This window comes from Ochotona curzoniae, unplaced genomic scaffold (genome assembly GCF_017591425.1).
Source record: "Ochotona curzoniae isolate NIBS_2020 unplaced genomic scaffold, NIBS_Ocur_1.0 contig_1071, whole genome shotgun sequence".
Classification (NCBI taxonomy): domain Eukaryota; kingdom Metazoa; phylum Chordata; class Mammalia; order Lagomorpha; family Ochotonidae; genus Ochotona; species Ochotona curzoniae.
In genome coordinates this window covers 21,933,821-21,953,653 of record NW_024464939.1, presented here as the reverse complement: position 1 = coordinate 21,953,653, position 19,833 = coordinate 21,933,821, and the positions used below count along the sequence as shown (strand labels likewise).

General features: G+C 41.9%; 1 protein-coding gene across 2 annotated transcripts in view; it reads right to left on the bottom strand.

Annotated features, from left to right (window-relative positions):
- Positions 1-3,395, bottom strand: part of ARFGEF1 (ADP ribosylation factor guanine nucleotide exchange factor 1) — a 120,812-nt gene extending 117,417 nt beyond the window's left edge. The window contains exon 1 of one of the 2 annotated variants that reach the window (XR_005885315.1): positions 2,700-3,395. Coding sequence is in view for 1 of the 2 variants with exons in the window: in XM_040994674.1 (XP_040850608.1) it covers positions 2,700-2,823 (124 nt within the window). In the remaining variant the exon portion in view is untranslated. The remainder of the gene's footprint in view (positions 1-2,699) is intronic. The other variant, XM_040994674.1, reaches the window with a different exon arrangement.
- Between the last annotated feature and the right edge of the window lie 16,438 nt (positions 3,396-19,833).

Sequence of the window (19,833 nt, the reverse complement as noted above, 5' to 3'; positions counted from 1 at the left end):
CGTTAACCTTTCTATAAGATGAAGCAGTTTATCCCTATCAGTTTACCTGTGGGTTATAATATAAACTGATGACTAGAAAGGAAGAAACACACTTCACTAAGGACTAGCTACCATGAGACTGCTCACTGATATTTTGCTTTGTAGGAAGGTAAACTTAATTTGTTTAATGTGGGAAAACCCATCATCACACATCCCAAGTAAAAAAAAATCTCTAGTGCCAGAAGACTCTGTTAACTGAACAGAGAACTCAATAAAGTTAAAAACTGGCAAAATCTGGAACAGAAAACACAGATGAACTGGCACACCCACCAGCTAGTATCTCCCATGTCTCTAAATGGTGAGGCCCATTTGGACAGCTATAGGCCAAGGGCCAGCGTTCTGATGCAATAGGTCTGGTCAGGCCTCATCCACGCTGTGGCTCAAGTGCCGGCTGCTCCATTTCCAATCCAGCTCCCTGCTAACTTACTGTGCTTGGGTCCCTATTGCCCGCGTGGAAGACACAGATGGATAAATCAGCAAATGGGAAACTGGTCTCCCCCCATCTCCCGGTAACTCTGCCTTTCAAATAAATAAATGTAAAAGAAAAATGGGCTGCAAGCCCTCAAAACATAAAGAGCGGCAGGAATACTAACTGCATGGGTTAACAGAAGAGTCCATTCACATTCACGGCACGTTAGAGGGGATGTGACTTCACAATCATCAAACTCAATACCCTGATTTCACAGAGAAGAAACCTAACGCCAAAGGGTAAAACTGAGATGAAACCCAAGACCTCAGATCAGATGGTCATGCCAGCGAGTATTCCATGAAAACACGCTAACATTAACTGAGCAATTGAGGAGGGAGAGAATTTAACATACACACATAGTCATTTCATTTCCTCAATTCCATATTTATTACTTACCACATTAAAAGTATCCTATAATGTGGAAAATCTGAATGATTAAAAAAAACCCTTTAATCTGGATTTAAGTTTTTTAAACTGCAACTTACTCATAAAACAACACCTGACAGTTCTTTGAAAAATTCTCAAACCATCCTCTCCCTCATCTCAGCCAAACACAGCAATTACTGCTTTCAAGAAAGTGACATAAACTCAGACTTCAGCATTATATGCTTTTTAAACACCGGGAACAAACTTTTGTTAGCTCATAACAACATGGGAACCTCTGATCCACAAGGGGGAGGAGAAAAAACAAACATACAACAAGTTCAAAAATCTTAAGAGCAAATTTCCTCAATATTTCATGACTAATTTGAAGCATAAAGAAAAAAAAAATTGAATAGCAAGGTAAGTAGCTGTATCCCATTTATTTTTAAAAATGAAGAGCCCACGTTGTGGCTTAGCACATAAAGCCAACATCTGAAAGCCAGGCACCCCTAGGCATCCCAGCTGCTCCATTCCCAATTTAATTCCCTGCTAAAGGCCTGGGAAAAGTAGCAGAAAATGGTCCAACTGTTTGGGCCCCTGCCACCCACCAGGGAGACCAGGACAAGGCTCCTGGCTTAGCCCTGGCTGCTCTGGCCACTTAGGGAAAGAACCAGTGGATGCAAAAGCTTTCTCTTTTCTTCTCTTTCAAATAAACAAGTCTTTTTTCAAATGAAAGAACAAAGTTGTCTTCAAGTTGTCAACCTCTTACTCTAGCATACGTTTAAATAATTACAGGTTTACCCCTCTTCAAGACTCGTGTGTGTGCGCGCGTCCGCGCTTTTCCCAAAGCCCCCCTCTTTTTTTTTTACTCATTTGACCCACTCGAAATCCCCAGTATGTCCAACAGTGTGTGAACATTAGAAATCTGTTACTGTGTTGAACGTCCTGCTCTCCTCTGTGAAACACGCTCAAATTTTGATGGCTGCAGATCTATCCCGCCACCCCTTCCACAGCCCCTGGGCGGCGGAACCTCCCTAAAGGTATTGTTTGGATCCTCCCTGCTGCCGACTTCCGTCTACACTATAAATCACAAGCCAAGCTTGCGAGCAGCTGCCACCGTCCAGACATGTGGCTGGTGGGTGTCATTGTCTTCCTTCCCCCCCCTGCCGCTGTCACCTACAGCCTGCCTCCAGCAGGGTTTTCTCCTTCCCCGCGTTCGCACCGCCGCCCCCACCCCTTAACCTCTGGTCTTGCTCTTCCAGGTCAGGCCAGTCGGATACAACACGACTCTGTGGCGGAGGCGGGGAGATGTCAAAAAATAAAAAAACCCACAACGGACCGCACCTCCTGTAAGCCCCTTCTCCAGCCTGTCACCAAGGGAACAACTTCAGCCCGTCTTCCCCCAAGTACCACGCCAAACGATAAAGTTACTGCAATTACGATACGGAACCCTTCCCACGCCCAATCGAGACCTATGGGCCCCACCTCGATCTCCAAGCTAACAAACAACAGCTCATCTTCTGCTTCACCACAAAAGGGTGGTATCGGGTCCGCTCCTCCCGACCGACCCACAACATGCTCTCTCTCTCTCTTTCTGCCCAGATCGATCCCTCGAACCCTATTGCCCCTACGATCCTAAAACCGGGCTCGCGTCCTGCGGAGCCCAGTTCTCTCTGCCCTTCCTCCTCCACCCAGCCGAGTTCCTGTCAACTCCAGCCAGGTAAGCAGGGAACTCCGCCGGGGCCGGCCGAGGCCGGGCCGCCCGAGGTCAGCGCCGCGGGCCCGGGCCAAGGACCCTCCCCGCCGCCCGGGGCCTCCGCCCGCTCACCTAACGCCACCTCGCAGGCTTTGCGCAGCTGGGAGTGATGCGCCTTCTTCACTTCCTTGTCGGCTAAAATCTTCTCCAGGGCCCGGGTCAGGAACATGTTCTTGGTCTTCTTGCCCTCATACATGGACGCGGAGAAGGAGGCGGCGGCTCGTCCGACCCGCGGCTCCCGGCGGCTGGAGGGTAGGAGGAGGAGGAGGAGGGGAAGCGAGACAAGAGAGGGGGTGGCGGCGGGGAGAGGAGGCGTGGAGGGCAGCGGCTGGAGCAGGAAGGCGAGGGCGAGCGGGGCCAGCCGCCGCGCCGGGCCACGGGCGTCCCGAGAGGCCGGCCGTCGAGGGCTGCGTCCCTCCGGGGCTCCGCTTCTCCCCAGCCCGAGGGGGGTGGACGAGGTCGCTTCCCGACCGCCCCCCCACCCCCTCACTGGTCCTTCCGACCCAACGCCGGTGAGGGAGCCCGGCCCTGTACCGGCCGTCTGCTGCAAGGGGGTCGGGGGGGAGAGAGCCGAGGGCCGAGACGCGGCGGGCGGCGGTGGCGGTGGCGGCTCAGAGGCCCGGCAGGAGCAGGGCGACCCTGGCTACTGTGGGGATCAGCACCCGCCGCGGCCACGCACTGGCCTCCATCACCGCCGACCTGCCCCGGCCGCCATGTTGGGAGGAAACGACGCGTCACGCAGCGGCCGAACGGCTTGCAGAGGGAGGAAGCAGGGACGCCGGCGGCCGCGGCGGCACTGCCTGCCCAGAGCGACCGCGGCGCCGGCAGGCAGGGGGCGGAGGGCGGCGCGGGAGGAGCGGCCCGAGCCGCAGCGCTACGGCGGCCCGGCGGGGCCTCGCCGCCTCCCGCGTTTCGCCTGCAGGGCGGGCGAGAGGCGTGGCGGGCGTCCTGCGGCGCGGAGTCGGCGGCTCGGGCTCCTCCCCGCGCCTCTGCTGCCGGGGACTCGGGATTCGGGATCCCCTCAGCGCCCCTGCTGTCCGCGGCTAAACGGAACGCCTGGCTTTCCTGACTTGCTGGAGATGCCTTGGGTGGGCGCGCGGCCCTTTCCCGTTCCGGGAATCTCAAACAGCTGCGTCGCAGCGGAGGCACGGGGCGCTGGGTTTTCACCTGCCCACCTGCCGGACTCTTACATTTCGTTACCAGGTGTGCGAAATCGCTGAGCGGGACCGAAACCTTCAGTTACTTCAGGAATGAGTATGTTTGGTTGAAAAGTAAGCAAAAAAAAAAAAAAAAAAAAAAGCAGTTGACTAGGTAGGATTCGGTCATTTTTCACTTCATCATTTGTAAGGTTCGTGGGTCACCTCTGACTTTCAGATTTCTTTTCTCACACTAAAGTTAAGGTAAAAGCAAGTTTCTGAGGTCTCTTAAAGACCCGCGTTTCCGAGTCTTTCAATTACTAAAGATCCAGTCCTGGCCTTGGAAACCAGCTGCAGGTTGGAAAAGCTTACAGTGCAGATTCAGACACACATGACTTTCTGACATGGCTGCAGATAATTTAAGTTCCACATGGCTGTGTTTCTTCATCGGTACGGAGTAGCCCCTACTCCTTGACCTGTGTCTCCCAGGGTTCCATCACGTTTCCACAATGATGGGCTTGTCCTGATTCAAGCAACCAAGGACAGAGATTCTGCGAAGTGACAGGCTTTGGGCCAGACTTAAAAAGAATGCCACAGAGAAGGAAAATGGAAAATTTGAAAGTGACCCTGAAGTGAAATAGACACATAGATCAGCTTTTTAAAAACTTGATCGTCCTCAGAAGCAGAACCAGAAATGCATTCATTTAAAGACCATTTCTAGATTCCTGGCAACTGGAGAGTCTTCTATTTGTAAATCAGACAAACCTGTGCTCTAATAGGTTATTAAGTTTTTGAGAACACGCTGCATTTCTGGAGGAGCGTTGCTTCTCCAGGATCTCAAGGCCGCTGTTAAGGTACTTGATGATTGTCAAGTCTTCACTCTTCCTTGGTACAAAGGTGCCCTGCATTTATCAGCCTCCATTACAGTTATTTGCAACCCTCCCTCCCACCCAATTTTGGTTCCTTTGCAAAGGGTAGATGGTTTACTTAGCAGTTGAAACAGGGTGCTGGTTAGAATACCCAGGTCTTGCATCAGAGAATCTGGCTTCCATCTGCAGCTTCTGACTGTAAATTTTGCCTAGGACCATTTGGGTGTTTGTAACATTGCAGGCCATACGAACTTATCATCTTGAAAAGTAACCTGCTACAGATTTGTTGACTCTTGAGTTTGTGCTGTGTTTGCCTTGGCAGAACCAGACACAATGAGACCAAGGGCCTTATATGGCCGGCTGTGAGACAGTCCCCTTCCTATAAAATGCACCTCATGGAGGCAGTGGTGATGGCTCAAATAACTGGGCTCTTGCCATATGCCTGAGAAAACTGGCTTATGTTCTCAACTATCAGCAGACACCTAAGGAAGGGGCCTGTAGAATGTAAGGGCTGTCTGTCTCTCAAATAGGTAAATTAAAAAAAAAAAAAAAGCTAAACTTTGATTAGCGATTTTTTTAATGTTTTTTTGTTTTGCTATCTTTCTGTGGTCATATGCTATAGAAAACAGAACCATAAGTTAGAAGAGTCCACCCTTAAGGAATACCTATCTTGGACTGCACATGAACAAAGTAAGCTCTTCAGCTAAGTTTAGCAGCTAGCTTTATCCTAAATAACATCCTGAGGACTGATTAATGAACAACACAGACTGAGATCCCAGCCCTTAAGGAGCTCACATTCTCTCAAGCACCTTCCTCATCCATCCACTTTTTGCTGTAGTGCTGGGAATAAAGAAGGTCTCTGGTATAAACTTGTTGAACAGATGCTTGGATAAATGGAAAATGCTCAGCTAAATTAAGCATGATATCCTTGTAGAGCACTCAGTATATAGAATAGAAAAAGGTAACAAGTCACCAATGAACATATGATTTTAAGAACCGTGCTGTGAAGTTTTCTTTAGATTGTGGATTCAGTGATGCCCTCCCGAAGAAATACCATTTAAACCGAAACCTGAAGGAAAAACACAAGTGAGCCAAACTAAGTCAAGGAAGAACTTCCCAAAGTTTCTTTTGGACAAAATAGCTTGGAATGTTTCAAGAAACAAAACAAGCAGTATGGCTGAAAGTTAGGCTTAAAGAGGGAGCTAGGAACCAGGTCATACAGAGCATGGCAGGCCATATTAAGGCTTTGGGATTATTTTTCCTAATAGCAATGGAAACTCAGTGAAGGATTTTAAGCGGGGGCAGAGAGGGTGGTAAGGAGATCAACTTAATGATATAAATAAATAACACCTGTGTTGGGTGGTGAATGTGCAGAACAGTGAGAACTTAATCACGATGCAGCAGCAACGGCTTAGGCTGCAGCCCCGAGCCTCCAAGCAAGGTTGAGGAGAGCATACCTTGCCAATAGAGAGGAGGTGATGAAGTCAGCCCAGCATCTGCCCAGAGAAAGAGGCTCTTTTTTTCTAATTTGCATAAATGTGAGAGTTGTGGAGGTCATGGAAATAGAGCAAATCTGATCAATGCTTCAGTGGCAGGAGAGAATTCATAAATGGGGTGGAAGAGCAAAGAGAAGGAGATCTCAGGTGAGTGCCTGTGCATAGTCAGAATTATCATTTGTAGAAAGAGGCTAGTGTGAAATCGGTAAGTTTAAAAGTGGGAGACAGTTTTCAATTACAGAGATATATGATCTAACCCGCTCAAAAGCAATGCTCTCCATGCACCTTTCTCTTAGAGAACAATTTGTCATGCTCCCTTGCTTGGATCTGTAACTGCACCCAAAATGTGGAGCTGAAATCGGGTGGCTCTTGGAAAGTGAGCGATTACCCAGCTGAAACACATGTAAACTTAGACCTGTGGCAAAAACAGTGTAGGACTCTAGAATGAAGCTGAAATTCCTGTAAGAGAAAGGGAAAATAATAGCTGCTGGTTTTGTTTGTTTGTTTTTTAAGATTTATTTATTTTTATTGGAAACTCAGATATACAAAGAGAAGATTCCTTCACTGATTCACTCCCCAAGCAGCCACCTGCATCAGAGCGCCAATCAGAAGCCAGGAACTTCTGGGTCTCCCATGCGGATGCAGGGTCCCAAGGCTTTGGGTCATCCTCGACTGCCTTTCCAGGCCACAAGCAGGGAGCTGGATGGGAAGCGGGGTTGCCAGGATTAGAAGCAGTGCCCATATAAGATCCTGGCACATGCAAGGCAAGGACTTTAGTTGCTAGACTACTGTGCTGGACCGAATAGTTGTAGTTTTCATTGACAATACATAGAAGATATGAAGCTTAAACATATCATGAGTAGATTTCCCTGTATTTATGTTTTATTTTTTTAGCACTATTTAAATAAGAAATCCTATCTCAACATGCACTTGAATCTGACTCCTTCGAGTTTTCCAAACATACAAATTTTATTTCTGAAATGCCTTGCCAACCTCTAAATGTAAAATTTTTTTCTTGTACATAATTGATTTCTGAAGCCTATTTTGCTTCTCAATATGCAACCTCACGTTTCTATCACCCAAGAACCCTCATCAGTTTCTTGTTCATCTGTATCTTTGCTATATTCTAATGACTTGGTTTTTCTCTCCAGGTAATTTCCCCTCTTTAGTTGCAAAGAGTCAAAAAATATGAAACAATAAACAACTTTGATCTGGGTTTAAGCTTCTTTGTTGGTGTGCTTAATTATCACTCTTTTAAGCATACATTTAATTCAGTGTGACAAGAAAATTAAAATATGAATAAAATTAATGATAAACATATTTGATTGATGTTGAAAGCCAGTATTAGTTAATGTCAAAAATAAGATCCTATTCATGTGACTGAAAAAACCAAAAACTCTAGTGCTTCCAGTTGTCTCTCGCATGAACATTCCCTGAACTGAGTTCTGACTTTTGTGGAGAAGAAAAGAAAAAATTGTTTTCCTTCTCTCCATCTGGGGTCCATTGGCTGGGACCCTGAAAATTAGACTGATGAAATTTATAGGACAGAAAAGGGAAAAATTACTAACATATGTATCACTTGTACATAAGAAAACACACAGTGATAAGTACCTCTCAGGGACAGCTAGAATTTGACTTACATAGCATCTTAAGAAAAGAATAATAAATTTTACATGAATGACAAGAAAAAGGAAAAGGTCTTTGAGTAGTCAATTTGAGAAGAATAAATACAATGGTACTACAAAAAAAAATGTTGGGGTAGGCATGCAGTACAATGGTTAAGAGATTACTTGGGTCATCCACGTCTATGGGAATGCCTGGGTTTGAGTCCTGGGCTCAGTTTCCAATTCCAGCTTTCTGCTAACACCTTGAAAGCAACAGATGGTTGTTTAAATGGCTGATTCCATTCCATGCATGTGGGAGACCTAGGATTGGGTTCCCACCTCATGGCTTCAGACTAGCCCAACCTGGCTGTTGGCATTTGGGTAGTGAATCAGCAGATAGATTGTCTATCTACCTTTCAAATCAATTTTTTAAAAAACGTAAGTGCTTCAATTGTGTTTGTTTTGGTACATACATTTTTTAAGTCATTCAGGTTTTTCATAATATGAACTTTCCATGAACTTTTTAAAGAGCCGTTCTATGTAGAAGAACCAATGGAAGCTATAGGTTAGTTGGTAAAGTTTGTTGTGTCAATTCCTCTTGTGGAGTCTCTGGGATAGTAAGGTTCTATACATTTTCTCCAGAGATTAACTTCTGACCTTTCTGGTAGAATTTATGTCCTGCTTTTAGATAAATAAGGGAAGGACATTGAGTTTTTCTTATATTTGTTGCTTTTTAATTGCCTTTAGTACAAAATAATCACTAAGTGAAGTAGCATGTTTTTTGGTAATGCATTCTACTAACCTCCATTTCCAACTAATCTCTCAATGGTGCTAGCAGTTATAGTCAACATTTATGTCAAGTTTGTTATGAGCTAGTACAATGGAGAAAGTCCCATCATCATCTCTGATTTATAGATGGAAGAGCCTGAGACATGGAGGATTTGGAAAACTTGTCCAAGTCCTAGAATTTGTAAGTGGTGAATCCAAACTGTAATTTGTTAAGCCTGGCTCCAGAGCCTGTGCTCTGAACAGCTAAGCTACACTTCCTCCGTAACAATCTAGTTCATATCTTACGATAACCTCTTCTCTGCCCACTCCTTCTTTCCTTGATACACACAGGGGCCATTACATTTCAGTGCCTTTACCTTTCCTTCCTATTCCCTCCTGCAACATATCCATACAAACACCAAGTTTATTTGCACCTGCATGCCTTTGTTGGTATTTCAGCAATTCCAGGGGCAATCGCTGACATCTTCCTTTCTTTGTTCTCCCTAACCTTCAAAGCTTCTGAAATCCTATCCCCTCCTGCGAGTTTTCCTTCTTCTTCCAACAACACCATCCTCTCTCGTTTTTGTCTTCTTTTAAAGCAACTTCATACTTCATGCCTAACTATAGAGCCACTGTAATATTTGATCAGATCAAAATTGTTAAAAAAATGTGGTTACTTGAAACTCAGAGAAACAGAGAGAGAGATCTTCCATTTGCTAGTTCTATCCCCAGATGGCCATAATGGCCAGGGTTGGGCCAGGCCAAAATCTTCTTCAGGTCTCCCATATGGACAATGGGGTTCAAACACTTGGATCACCTTCAGCCGTTTTTTTCCAAGCCATTTGCAGGGAGCTGGATTGGAAGTGCAACAGCCAGGACATGAACTAGTGACCGTATGTGATACCGACATTGCAGGCGGAAGCTGTCACTCAGACTAAATTTTTGATGACCAGGCACACAAGACAAGGCAGGCACTTAAGTAAAAGATGAACAACATTGATTTGCTAGAGAAACATAATTGCTTTGCTGAGACCACAATAGTATGACTAATATACAAAAAAGGCCAAGCTGAAAGTCTGCTTTCTTGATTTTCATATGAAGAGGCTTATTAGCTAATTTGATAGTCTCCTTTTGCCATTCTGCCTGGTTTTAATCCTATTTATAAAGAAAATAAATGAGTAAAATATGTCTTTAAACTCAGAAATTGTTCTCCTTGTCCTCCAGGAAAAGGATCAACACTTTGAGCCAGGCAGATGGAAGGCCTAAATTCTAAATTAAATTCTTCAATTTAATTTAGAAAGAAAAGTATGGAAATTTGTATTAAAGATCATAAGCTAATATCAGATAATCAGAGAGTTGTATAAAAAAAAAAACAATGTATTTTTTAAAAAATTGCAAATCTTGAGTCGTAAGTTGAAGGTAAGAGTTTTCCATAAATTTTAAGCTATCCAGTGTTTATGTTTTACAGTATGACAAAAATTGAAGCCATGAGCTCTTAAATTTCTATAAACTTAGATTTATGTTTATCTTTCACTAAAATTTTGTACAGTTCACATGATCATAAGAAATAATATTCAAGATCATAACCCATGAAAGAAATGCAAAGTAAAACCACAATGTGATAGTAGTACATACCTATTACAATGGCTAAAATAAAAAATGCTAACAATATCAAGTGCCAGAGAGGATGGAGAGCAGTTTGAATTCATATACATGTAAAATGGTATAGAAATTCTAGAAGACAGCTTGGCAGTTACATGTAAAGTCATGTGACCCAACATTTCTACTCCTTTTATTTACCCTAGTGCAATTAAAAGTTCTGTTCACACAGAAACCTTTGCACCTATGTTTATACCAAGTCTATTCATAGTCTCTAAAAATTGGCAACAACTCAGATTTTGCCTTCACTTGGTCGATGAATAAATAAACTAATGCATTTATACAAGGGAATAGCACTAAGAAATAAAAAAACCAAATTATTGATACCTAGTTCAGCTAAGATGAATCTCAAAAGCAGGGCACTGAGTGAAAGTAGATAATCCAAAAGATTGCGTACTATGCTCTCCATGTCTATGCCATTCTCAAAAAGACAAGGTAGTGGTTAACAACAGTCATATATGGAGCTAGGAAAAGTCCACAAAGGGATAACACAAGGGATTTTTTAGGAGTCACGGACATGTTCCATATCCTTACTGTGGTGGCAGTTCTATGAATCCATACAGATATCTACCAACATCCATAGGACTGTTTACAAAAATAAATCAGTTTTACTTTATATATATATTTTAAAGTCTACTTTAAGTAGCACCAAATAACAGTTTTACTTCTATGAGACTACTAAATCAGAACCTACTGGATATAAGCTAGAGATGAGTAATTCCCAGAGATTTTCTTCTACAGGTTAAAGAAATACAGGTTTGTTACCTTAAGCAGTAAAACAAAAAATAAAAACAAAAACCATGAGTAGTATGAAGATAGAGTAGTATCTGCTGGGTAATGAGGCTAAGTGACCCAGGTAGGCCATAGATTTAAATTTTCTGAATAATTGTGTACAATTCCATGCACTAATAAGCAAGTAAGATTGTAGCAGCACATAAATGGTCCCATTGCAGAAGTTAAATGTGTTGAAATTCTCCTTAAACACGTATTCCCAAAACCCCTTTAAGTGATTTATTGTTGTTTGAAGCTGAAAAAGTGTCCATATTTCCCCAACACATCATAACCCCAAGAGAATCCCTTACCTAATAGAAGATATAAACATTGGATTCTTTTCTTCCCCCCCCCCCTTAAAGATTTACTTATTTCTTTATTTGAGAAGCACAATGGCAGGGAAAGAGGGAGAGTAACCTTCCATCTATAGGTTCATTCTTCCAACCAGGAGCTTCATCCAGATCTACATCCAAATGTTAGCCCAGGTATCTGAGTCATCTTCAGCTGCTTTCTCTGTACACTAACAGTGAGGTGTTATGGAAATAGAGCAGCCAGAACTTGAACCAATGCTTTTTATGGGATGTTGGCCCCACCAACCCTAACATGGAAGTAATGTTTGTGAAACAGTAGATCTCTCCTCACACTGTAACCTTGTTTTCAAAACAATAAAATAAATCCTTTAAAAAAAATTATTTCCCTCTTTCAATAAAAATATCTACAATTCTTTATTTAAAATAACTGGTTTAGAAAAGAAGAATAGATAATTCAGTTTCCTTCTAAGAATATAACATTCTCACTCATTAGAAATGCATAGAAAAATATACTCTCATTATACATATCTGTCTTCTCCACAAAAAAATATCTCAAGAATATATGATTTTTCCAGTGCTATTATACCTTGCTACACAAAGTGTTGTCACAGGACCAGCAGCCATTAGGAACAGGCTAAAGATGCATACATTTTGCTCCCTGCCTCCCAGTCTACTTAATCGGAATCAGCTCTGTAACAAGGTCTCCTTGGGGATCTTTGTACAAACTTTGAAGGGTACAGAGCAAAAAGTCACTGAGCAGTGCTCCATGAAGTTTGCTGAAGAACCAATGAAAATCTAAGACCCTAAAACTAAAGAGTCAAAAGGGAATCCTGGCTCCTGGATTAATTAAAACATAATATATCTCACATGTAATCCATAAATAACTCGATAATACAAAGCCATCGTGAAGGCCCACAGATACATTCATGAACTGTTTCAAAAGGGAAACCAAGAAGTAGGCGTTTCAACTAATGCCTAAGCAGCTAAGATGCCCACATCCTACACTGGAGTGCCTGGGTTGTTATCAGCTCTGACTGCTACCTTGGTTTTCTGTCACTGCAGACCCTGGGAGGCAGTGAAGATGTTTTACATAATTGAGTTCCTGCTACTCATCTGGGAAACTCAATCATGTCCTCAACTCTGGTTTTGACTGCAGCCCAGCCTTAGCCTAGCCATTGTGGACATTTGGGGAATGAACCAGCAAATTGGAGGATTGGAGTGCTCACTCTTTCTTTCTTTCTCTTTCTATTCCTCTCTTTCTCCCTCTCTCTCTCTTAAACAACAACAACAAAAGGGAATTAAAAATAAACTAAAACTCTTGATAAGTATCTAGTTACCTTCAGTTAAGTTTCCCTGTTTCTGTCTTTTCCTCTAGCCCATTCTCATTTCCTGAACAGTAAAAACACTTCTTTAGAAGCTTAGCCAAAATGATTCTGCTGGGTTTGACACTCTATAATGTCTTCCCACTGTATTCAGAGTAAGAAGTGCAGCCCTAACACACCGAGAACACAACCTCACACCCTGTGGTCATTCAACTACAACTATTTTCTTCCTGGCTTCACCCACACTGGTCTCTTTGTCGTTCCCCAGACCTTTAGCAGCTTGCTCTACTTCTCCATCTTTGCACCTGTTGCTTCAGCTTAGGCTCCTATTCCTCCAGATGACTCAGGTTCATTTCCTTCAGGTCCCTGCTTAAGCATTTTCTGTCTTCCTGCTCCTTTTCCCCATAAACACTTTTCACCATTTCTCATTCTATTATTACTTTAGTTTGGTTTATTTTTCCCCCTCTGGAACATAAGTGTCTCAAAGGCTGGCATTTTATTCTACTTTATTGCCATTTCTCTAATGCCTGAAAGAAGAATTGTGGATGAATGAATGTAGGGAGAAGTCATCCTGTCTTAATTTGTGTGGTTGCCATAACAAAACACTGTAGAGTAAGTAGCTTACACAAAACAAAATATTTCTCACAGATCCAGAGGCTGAAAAACAAGATGAAGAAGCTGGCTAAGCCCTGTCCCAAGATGGTAGTTCCTGTCTCCCTGTGTCCTCACATGGCCTTTCCTTGACGTATTTCTTTCTCTTCCTCTTTTTTTTAATGCTTCCTATCCCATCATAATAGAATCTTAGCTATCTCCTAAAAGCCCCACCTCCAGACACCAATACATTGAGGGTTACCACTTCAAATATGAATTTGTTTTGGGGGGTGGGGCACACTCAGTACAGAGGAGAGCTCAAAACCAGTTCACCTCTATCATCACCAAGGAAATTATGCTTTCAAGATGTCTTTCATTTAAGTCTGTACTTAGTATGTCTTTAAAAAGAACATCCCTCTGACAGAAATGCTGTTGCCATGGGTTGTGCTGTCTGATAGGATTCTCTTTGAGCACATGTCGGGGGACTCTATGCTAGGACAATCAGGAGCCTGTGTTACAACTCTCAGTCAATAATCAGATATTCCTGACTCTATGTTTAAAAGAAAAATAATTCATGACATTTGAGGTAGTTAATACTCAGTCCCATATCTCCCTTGGAATGCAAGTGAAATGTTGCTTTGTAAAACATATTGTAACTGTGCTGCTTTGAAATGCTAACATGTGCACACCATGCCACAGTGCAGAAATCCTTCCTGTTTGCTGATTGCTTCTGCAGTTGTGTAAGTAGTAGGAGCAACTTGTAAAAGGAACATATGCATCTTTACCTATATTGTAGGACTGTAAATCAGACAGAAGGGACTGGCTCTCTGCAGAAAGCACTTTGTCTCAGCACAAATGACCCAATACTCCAACAGCCCAAGAAACAAACCTGAACAGACAGCAGCATGGCTTGCAGTAGCTCAAGTCCACACCTCCAGGAAGGCAACTCCAATCCCCCTTGAAAAGTTTGCTGATGCGAAAATTTACTGTTTATTCCAAGCAAGATCTAGTGATGGTCAGATAGGAACTTGGATCTCCTCTTCAAGCAGTTAGTTTTGAAAGCTTACGGTTATAAATTCTCTGGACAATGGCACAATGGTTCAAGTAGTAAATCCTTTGCCTGCAAGTGCCAGGATCTCACATGGGCACCTGTTTATATCATGCCTGCTCTGGTTCCAATCCAATTCCTATTTATGGCCCGGGAAAGCGTTGAAGATGGTCTAAAGCCTTGGGTCTCTGTATCCGCGTGGGAGACCTAGTAGAAGCTCTTGGCTCCTAGCTTTGAATCAGCTCAGCTCCGGCCATTGCAGCCATTTAGAGAGTGAACCAGCAGGTAGTAGATCTTTCTCTGTCTCTCCTTCTCTCTGTAAATCTGCCTTTCTAATAAAAATAAAGGAATCTTTTTTTAAAAAAAAAAAGTAAATAAATTCCTTCTCTGATCCTTTAAGATATATTCTTCCATCACACAAAACTGTCTTCTCAAGGATCTGAGAACCTTCTCTTTGAAAAGCAAACATTCAAGGAGACACTTCTGATTCCTAATTGAGTCCCTGTAGGAAAGTAAGTGTCGAACCTTCATGGATTCAATGGTCTAACACTACTACTTTTCATTTTGAAAGATACCAGCAGTTGATAAATACCAGCTATCAAGATAGATATCCTCACCGCATGGTCCAGTGTCCCCTTCACTTTCTTATAGGTATTCTTTTTAAAGATTTATTTATTTATTTAATTGGAAAGTCAGATATACAGAGAGGAGGTGAGACAGAGAGGAAGATCTTCTGTCCAAATGGCTGCAATGGCTGGAGCTGAGCCAATCCAAAGCCAGGAGCCAAGAACTTCTTCCGAGTCTCGCACATGGATGTAGAGTCCCAAGGCTTTGGACTGTCCTCTAGTGCTTTCCCAGGCCACAAGCAGAGAGCTGGGTGGGAAGTGGAGCTGCCAGGATTAGAACCAGCATCCATATGGGATCCTGAGCTTGCAAGGCGAGGACTTTAACCACTACGCCATCGTTCTGGGCCCCCCCTTCACTTTTGTGGCACCCTTCATTTAGCATACATCTTTGGAAATGTGTGTTAAATCTTTAAGAAGTTGCTTGTTTTCGTTCCAATTAAATTGACTTCCAGTTCGCATTGGACCCACTTTGCTATTGCACTAGTTATTAATATATTAGTACTCTTAACATTAAGAAAAAAATTAAAATTTTTATCAGTTAACTGCATTCTCTAACTTTTGTCCAGCTTCATTTGTCTTTGACAAGACCAACCCTAGAGTTTCTATTTTTAGTGGAAATAGGTGGGGTGTGGGTATCAAAATTGTGTAAAAGCTTTATTACAAGAATTGTTTGATGTAAATTCAAAATCAAGTAAAAGTGCTCAGGGATTATGGTCATCGAAGAACAGAATTTGAACCTATGGCATTGTTATTTCTGAACTTGTTACAAACACAAATGCTTGTCCCACCTCAATCTAAAACTAAAGCTATAGCCCAACCATCTGTGTTTTCACCTGCCCTCATGGTATTTTGGATACACTGAACTTTGGGAACCTCTGCTATAGAGAGTTAAATTTGTTCCATGTAATAATATAATCAGGACTGGTTAGTTGTTAACTTAACCTTGAAGTCTCATTATGTTAATGAACATTAACCTGAAGAATGAGTCTGTAAAATTTCCTTCTCTTACTCTTTTTCCATCTGCCCTTTTCCCTAATGTATTTTCTCTAAAATGAGAACTAGCACAATACTGGCCCACCAACAGTCTTGGAAATCACCAGTGAGGCTTGGAAATTTTAACTCAATTGCTGAACCCCAGTAACAGCACTGACCATTGGAAAGAATAAGCAGATTCCAGGGTTTAGAAGATATATTCTCTGTTGGCAGTGAAAAACTGGGCAAACAGAGACTCTAAGATGGACTATGTCAGTGGATTCTTCAACGACCTCATCGTGCTTGGAGTGGTAAGAATGGCAGCAATTCATAACTGTTGAACTATCAAAACCACTTGAGCAAGACTCTTGGAGCATACCCCACATCTGGGACCTGAAGTGGGTGGGAGACTGGGTGGCCTTCTCCCTCAACATCGCCCTTTACCTCAGATACATGAAGGAGACAACGTGGAAATAATAGTCTTACCCACTTTCCTGTAGCCCTTGAACCTTTTTACCCTAATTAACTATGTAAAGATAGTCAAAAATGTAATTTAAAAAAATTGAGGAAAAAAAAAGAAAGATACGTTCTCATCCCTCAGCTTCCCTCTAAAGCATTCCTGAATATCTCAAAATACGCCTTGTAGCTAACATTTTTGTAACTGGAAACATGTTTTAAAAAAAAGAAAAGACTGGTATGGAAGAATGACAGTGTTTATAAATTATTTCCTTTCATGTCTACTTTTATAGTTTAAGATTTCTTATGTTTTCTTCCAGAATATATAACCAGTTCCTTGTCAGCCTCTAACTGCTCATCAGCAGAGATCAGGAGGGATGCTGGGGAAGTCGGCAGTCATTCACTCTGGGTAGAGAAAGGAAGGTCACTGGAAGAGGGGAAAGGAAAAGCAACTGTAGTTTTCTACTTTTCTCTTGAGTAAATGATGAAGGGCAATGGTTCCTTTAGCTCTTCATTTCATTTGAAAATGGAAAAACATTCAACAGAAAGAAGCTTCTTTTTTGGGAAACATTTTTCTCCAGAAAACAACAACAAAGAAGGCTATAAGAACTCTGTATTTTGGGAAAATAGATTTTCATGTTTCTCTTTCTCAAATGCTTATACAATTTTGCAAAATATACGATATAGTAAAACAAATGAAAAACCTTTACTCTCTCACACATGCCCACATATACAGTTTCTTTTTTCAAGGTGTACAGGCAAAGAAAAATAAATCCTGAAATTTGGAAATATGTAGATCTTATGTTAGGATTTTTATTTTAGAAACATGCAATATGTTCTGGAGTCTTACCTCATCTAGGGGCAAACTTAGAATGTATTTTAACAAGCCATTATTCCTAAAGAGCATCAAAAAGTTGCATTATGCATCCTTGCTTGCAAATCAAAGATGGACTCCCAATGAAACTGTGGGACATGAGCAGACAATGAGATGCTGGAATGTCTGACATTGTCTGTACCAGCAATGACGGGGCACACTTAAATAATAGACTGATGGAATCAAATTCCTTATGAAGGACTATACTATTATAACTTGGGGAAAATCAGTTGGAGGAGGGATTTTGTGGTGGGGCATGGGGGGATCTCAGACTCTACGAAATTGTTCCATAAAATTCAAAATAAAAATTCAAAAAAGTTATTTCCTTTAAGAATCCTTCAACATAATAAAAGAAAAAATAAAAAATTTTTTAAAAAGAATCATTAAGACTCTACTGTTATTCAAACGACCAGAAGTGTTTCCATGAAATTAATTCAGCCTTGACTTGTATCAATGAGTCTTTATAAAGGCCTAGAAACACTTCCATAACTGCTTGCAAAAAATCTCAAGTCTGGTTTGAAACTATCCTTGCCTCATTTGTCAGGGTGTTACAGCCAACATGACAGTTTTCTAGGGTAGAGGTGAGTTCAGTTGGAAGGGACAAAGTGGTCTCCTCTGGATCCAGGAGGAAGTTAATGATTTCCTCCTCAGTGATATTATCCACCTACCCCACCTTGAACTTGAAGTCCTAGAGCCATTTCTAAAAAATTCATTACTTCATCACTTCATTAAGCAACAAGTCTTGCTAGTGAAAGCCTTAAAAAAATTATACCAGGAAACCACAGTTTTAGCAGCATTTCCTAACTTTAATCCATGTCATGCATGAGCTTGCCACAAACATCTCAAAGGTAGGACTAGGATGTGGAATTCAAGACTTATTAGAACTTTGTGACTTTGTCAAAAATTAAAGCTGGAAAAATATGTGGGAGAAATCCTTATTCTGGAATTAAACATATACATACTTTCTTCATGTACAGTGAACCACATGTCTTAGAAAGCCTGTTATATAAGCTTTCACAGGAGGATAAGTAAGACAAGATACTCAGAAAGCTTATAGTGTAATCCAAAGGGAGTTGCAAACATAAAACAATAGCCTAGTGTATGAAGCAGGATAAAATAATTGGTAATATAGACTTACCCACAGAGCTGAGGGAGCAGGGAAGCAAGAGTGAGTGTTTCATAGCAGCACCAAATGGTAATTGGTACAGTACCAAATAGTAGTAGATTCTAGGATAGATTCCAGATTTAAATGTGCACAACTGTAAGATGAGAAAGCAAGGTTCAAAATGGAACAGATTATATGATGACTATGAAAGTCGTTAGCATGTGTTTTCACTTATTGTTGTGAAAAGCAGTTGGCATTTAATTTTATACTCTGAAGGATAAAAGAATTTTATAATCAGGAGATAGCTTGGAGATAAAGTTTGAGGCTCAGAGGGGAGGTAGGGAATGAAGCATTTAGCAAATATAAAGTTACATTAGATAAAGTCCCAGGATATTATGAAACATGCCACAGAGTTTAGAGGAAGTGTAGGAAAAGGTGGTTATTTTGTCTACTCTTTCAGATACTTTATTGTCTTTTCTCTGGTCTAACTGGCCTGGTTTAAAAAAAAAAAATCCAGGGGTGGGTATTTGGCTTAGATGTCAGATTGCCCACGTCACACATTATAGGTCCTGAGTATGATCCTGTGCTCCAGCTCCTGACGCCAGCTTCTCATCAATAGACCTTAAGAGTCAACAGGGGATGGACTCAAGTAGTTGAATCCGCCACCTCCATAATTCTATGCATCAAGGTTCCAACCTCTAGCTTTGTCCTGGCCCAGTCCCAGCTCTTGTAGCTCTCTGGGTGGTAAACAAGTACATGGGAGCTCTTTGTTTCCTTTCCTGTCACTTGACCCATTGATTAATAATAATAATAATAATAATAATAATAATGAAGGAGAGTAAGGAAATCAACTTGTTGCCATAGAGAAAAGCATTTTGAAAGTACCTCAGTGTCCTAATTAATGAATAGTGAAACTCTGCTTCCTCTATTCCCCCAGACTTCTCTCCAACCAGTGCTATCATCTCTCCCAGCAGCATTAACTCTACCTCCACTGTGTCTACCTCACACTCAACACTCCAGTTCTTGCCACGTCAGTCTGCCAACAGCAGCACTGTCAGGAGCTCCCACTGCTGAACAAATCATACCATGGCTACCAGGCATAGCTAAGGAAGCCCAAGCAAATGAAGTGCCTGCACGCCACCCCTCTGGGAAATACCATTGTAGCTCTGGTGAGGCCAAGACGCAGCAGGTGGATCCAGATGGCACCTGGTACTCTGCAAATCCTCAACAAATTTCTATTAAATGAAATTTTAATTTTTATAAGGTCTGGATTAAAATAAACTCTGCTTTTTATTGTATGAATCTTTGTAAGTCCCTTTCCTGAGTAAGTGGGGTTAAGAATGGCAAGAAGCAATTGGGGTGCTGCTAGATTTGATCCTGACCTCTTAACATCTTCTATCACAGCCCTCATTACCGCTTCAGTATCATTCAAAAGATAAGCATGTGCTTTTCCTGCTTACAATAGTGTCCCCTTGTCTTAAGGTTTGTTGTTTATTTTGGTTATCTACAGTCAACCAACTGCCCCCAAAAATTAAGTTAAAAATCCCAAGAAGAAACAGTTTGTGAACTTTACATTACTATTCTCAGTAGCATAAGTG